Genomic DNA, 2,196 nt, shown 5'->3' with positions numbered 1-2,196 from the left:
GACTCTTATATCACCACTTCTAATCATCCCCTCAACACATGCAATCCAAACTCCTCTTTCCACAGTCAACCCCAAATGAGTAAAAAAATAAATCCTCTGTCTACTCAATGAGGAGCTCTGGCAGCATAGTGCCTAAGGCACTTGACTGCTAACCAGAAGGCTGGTGGACTTCCGTAGTGATCCTGCCTCGGAAACCCAAGGAGGGGTTGCTAGGAGTCGGGGCTGACTCGAGGGCACATAACAACAACACAACAACATCTACTTAATGACTGAGCCAAAAAGTCTGGAGTTAATACTTATTTCTCTTATTTTCTTCACAAATCATATCCATTCCATCACTGAGTCCTGTCTATTCTAGTTCCAAAATCTCTTCCAAATCAAACCACTTTCCCTCATTTCCAGTCCCACAGTACGTGAGTGGTCCCTGTCACACGCACACAATTGTAATAGCTCAAGTGACTCACTGCTTCCACTCCCTCCCTGCTGTAGTTCTCTGTCCACAGGGCAGTTGCAGCCATCTTTTCAAAGCACACACTCACATAATAGTCCCTTGCTTGAAATCCTCCAGCTGTTTCCTACTGAAACTTGAATAACTTTCAAACTCCTCACCTGTTGTTAGTTGCTATCGTGTTGATGTTCTTATCTGCCATCCAGTCAGACCTGACTCATCACGACCCCTCCTTGGGTTTCTGAGGCAGTATCACTATGGTAGATTGTCCAACCTTCCTTCCGAGGAGTGGCTGGTGTGTTTGAACCGCCAGCCTTCTGGTTAACAGTCAAGTGCCAAGAGAGTCTTCCCTTTTTTTGCTCACCCTCTACTTTACCAAGCATGTCCTTCTCCAGTCAAGTGCCTTAGGCACTACACTACCAGTTGCTATCGAGTTAGCTTCAATTCATGGCAATCTGATGTATGTTTTTGTTGTTGTTAGGTGCCATTTAGTCATCTCTGACTCATAGTGACACTATGCACAACAGAATGAAAGACTGCCTGGGTCTGGGCCATCCTAACAATCCTTACTATACCCGAGCCCAGTGTTGCAGCCACTGTGTCAATCCATCTCCTTGAGAGTCTTCCCTTTTTTTGCTCACCCTCCACTTTACCAAGCATATCCTTCTCCAGGGACTGGTCCCTTCTGACAACATGACCAAAGTAGGTGAGATGAAATCTGGCCATTTTTATTTCCAAGGAGCATTCCAGCTGCACTTCTTCCAGGACAGATTTGTTTGTTCCTCTGGCAGTCCATAATGTTTTCAGTATTCTTCACCAACACCACAACTCACAAGCATCAACTCTTCAGTCTTCCTTACTCATTGTCCAGCTCTTACATGCATGTGAGGCGATTCAAAATACCATGGCTTGGGTTAGGTGCACCTTAGTCTTCAAAGTGACACCTTTCCTTCTTAACACTTCAAAGAGGTCTTTTCCAGCTGATTTGCCCAGTGCAATATGTTTTCTGATGTCTTGACTGCTGCTTTCATTGCTGTTGATTGTGGATGCAGGTAAAATGAAATCCCTGATATATATATTTTTTTCCATTTATTGTTATGTTGCTTATTGATCCAGTTGTGAGAATTTTCATTTTCTTCATGTTGAAGTGCAATCCATACTGCAGACTATAGCTTTGATCTTCATCAGTAAGTGCTTCAAGTCATCTTCACTTTCAGCAAGCAAGGTTTTGTCATCTGCATACAGCAGGTTATGAATGACTCTTCCTCCAATCCTGAGGCCACATTCTTCTTCATATAGTCCAGCTTCTCAGATTATTGCTCAGCATACAGATTGAGTGAGTATTGTGAAAGGATTCAACCTTGATGCACACTCTTCCTGATATTAAACCATGCAGTATCCCCTTGTGCTGTTTGAATGGCAGCCTCTTGGTCTAAGTACAGGTCCCTGAGGAGCACAATTAAGTGTTCTGGAATTCCCATTCTTGTCAAAGTTATCCATAATTTGTTATGATCCACACAGTCAAATGCCTTTGCACAGTCAATAAAACACAGGTAAACGTCTTTCCAGTATTCTTTGCTTTCAGCCAAGATCCATCTGACATCAGCCATGATAATCCTCATTCCACACCCTCTTCTGAAATCCAGCTTGCATTTCTGGCAGTTCTCTGCCACAATACTGCTCCAACTATTTCTGAATTATCTTCAGCATAATTTTACTTGTTTGTGATATTAATGATAGTGTTTGCT

At 42.9% G+C, this 2,196-nt stretch overlaps 1 protein-coding gene across 1 annotated transcript in view; it reads right to left on the bottom strand.

Annotated features, from left to right (window-relative positions):
• SLC2A9 (solute carrier family 2 member 9) overlaps window positions 1–2,196 on the bottom strand; it is a 352,889-nt gene that overhangs the window by 280,128 nt on the left and 70,565 nt on the right. The window contains 1 exon segment of the mRNA XM_042782036.1: window positions 2,127–2,155. Within this exon segment, the coding sequence (XP_042637970.1) occupies window positions 2,127–2,155 (29 nt within the window).

The sequence above is a fragment of the Orycteropus afer genome, unplaced genomic scaffold (assembly GCF_000298275.1).
Source record: "Orycteropus afer afer isolate SDZICR_OR568_19922 unplaced genomic scaffold, OryAfe1.0 scaffold00224, whole genome shotgun sequence".
Classification (NCBI taxonomy): Eukaryota; Metazoa; Chordata; class Mammalia; order Tubulidentata; family Orycteropodidae; genus Orycteropus; species Orycteropus afer.
The sequence above is the reverse complement of the archived record's forward strand: the minus strand, read 5'-3'. Positions and strand labels throughout refer to the sequence as shown.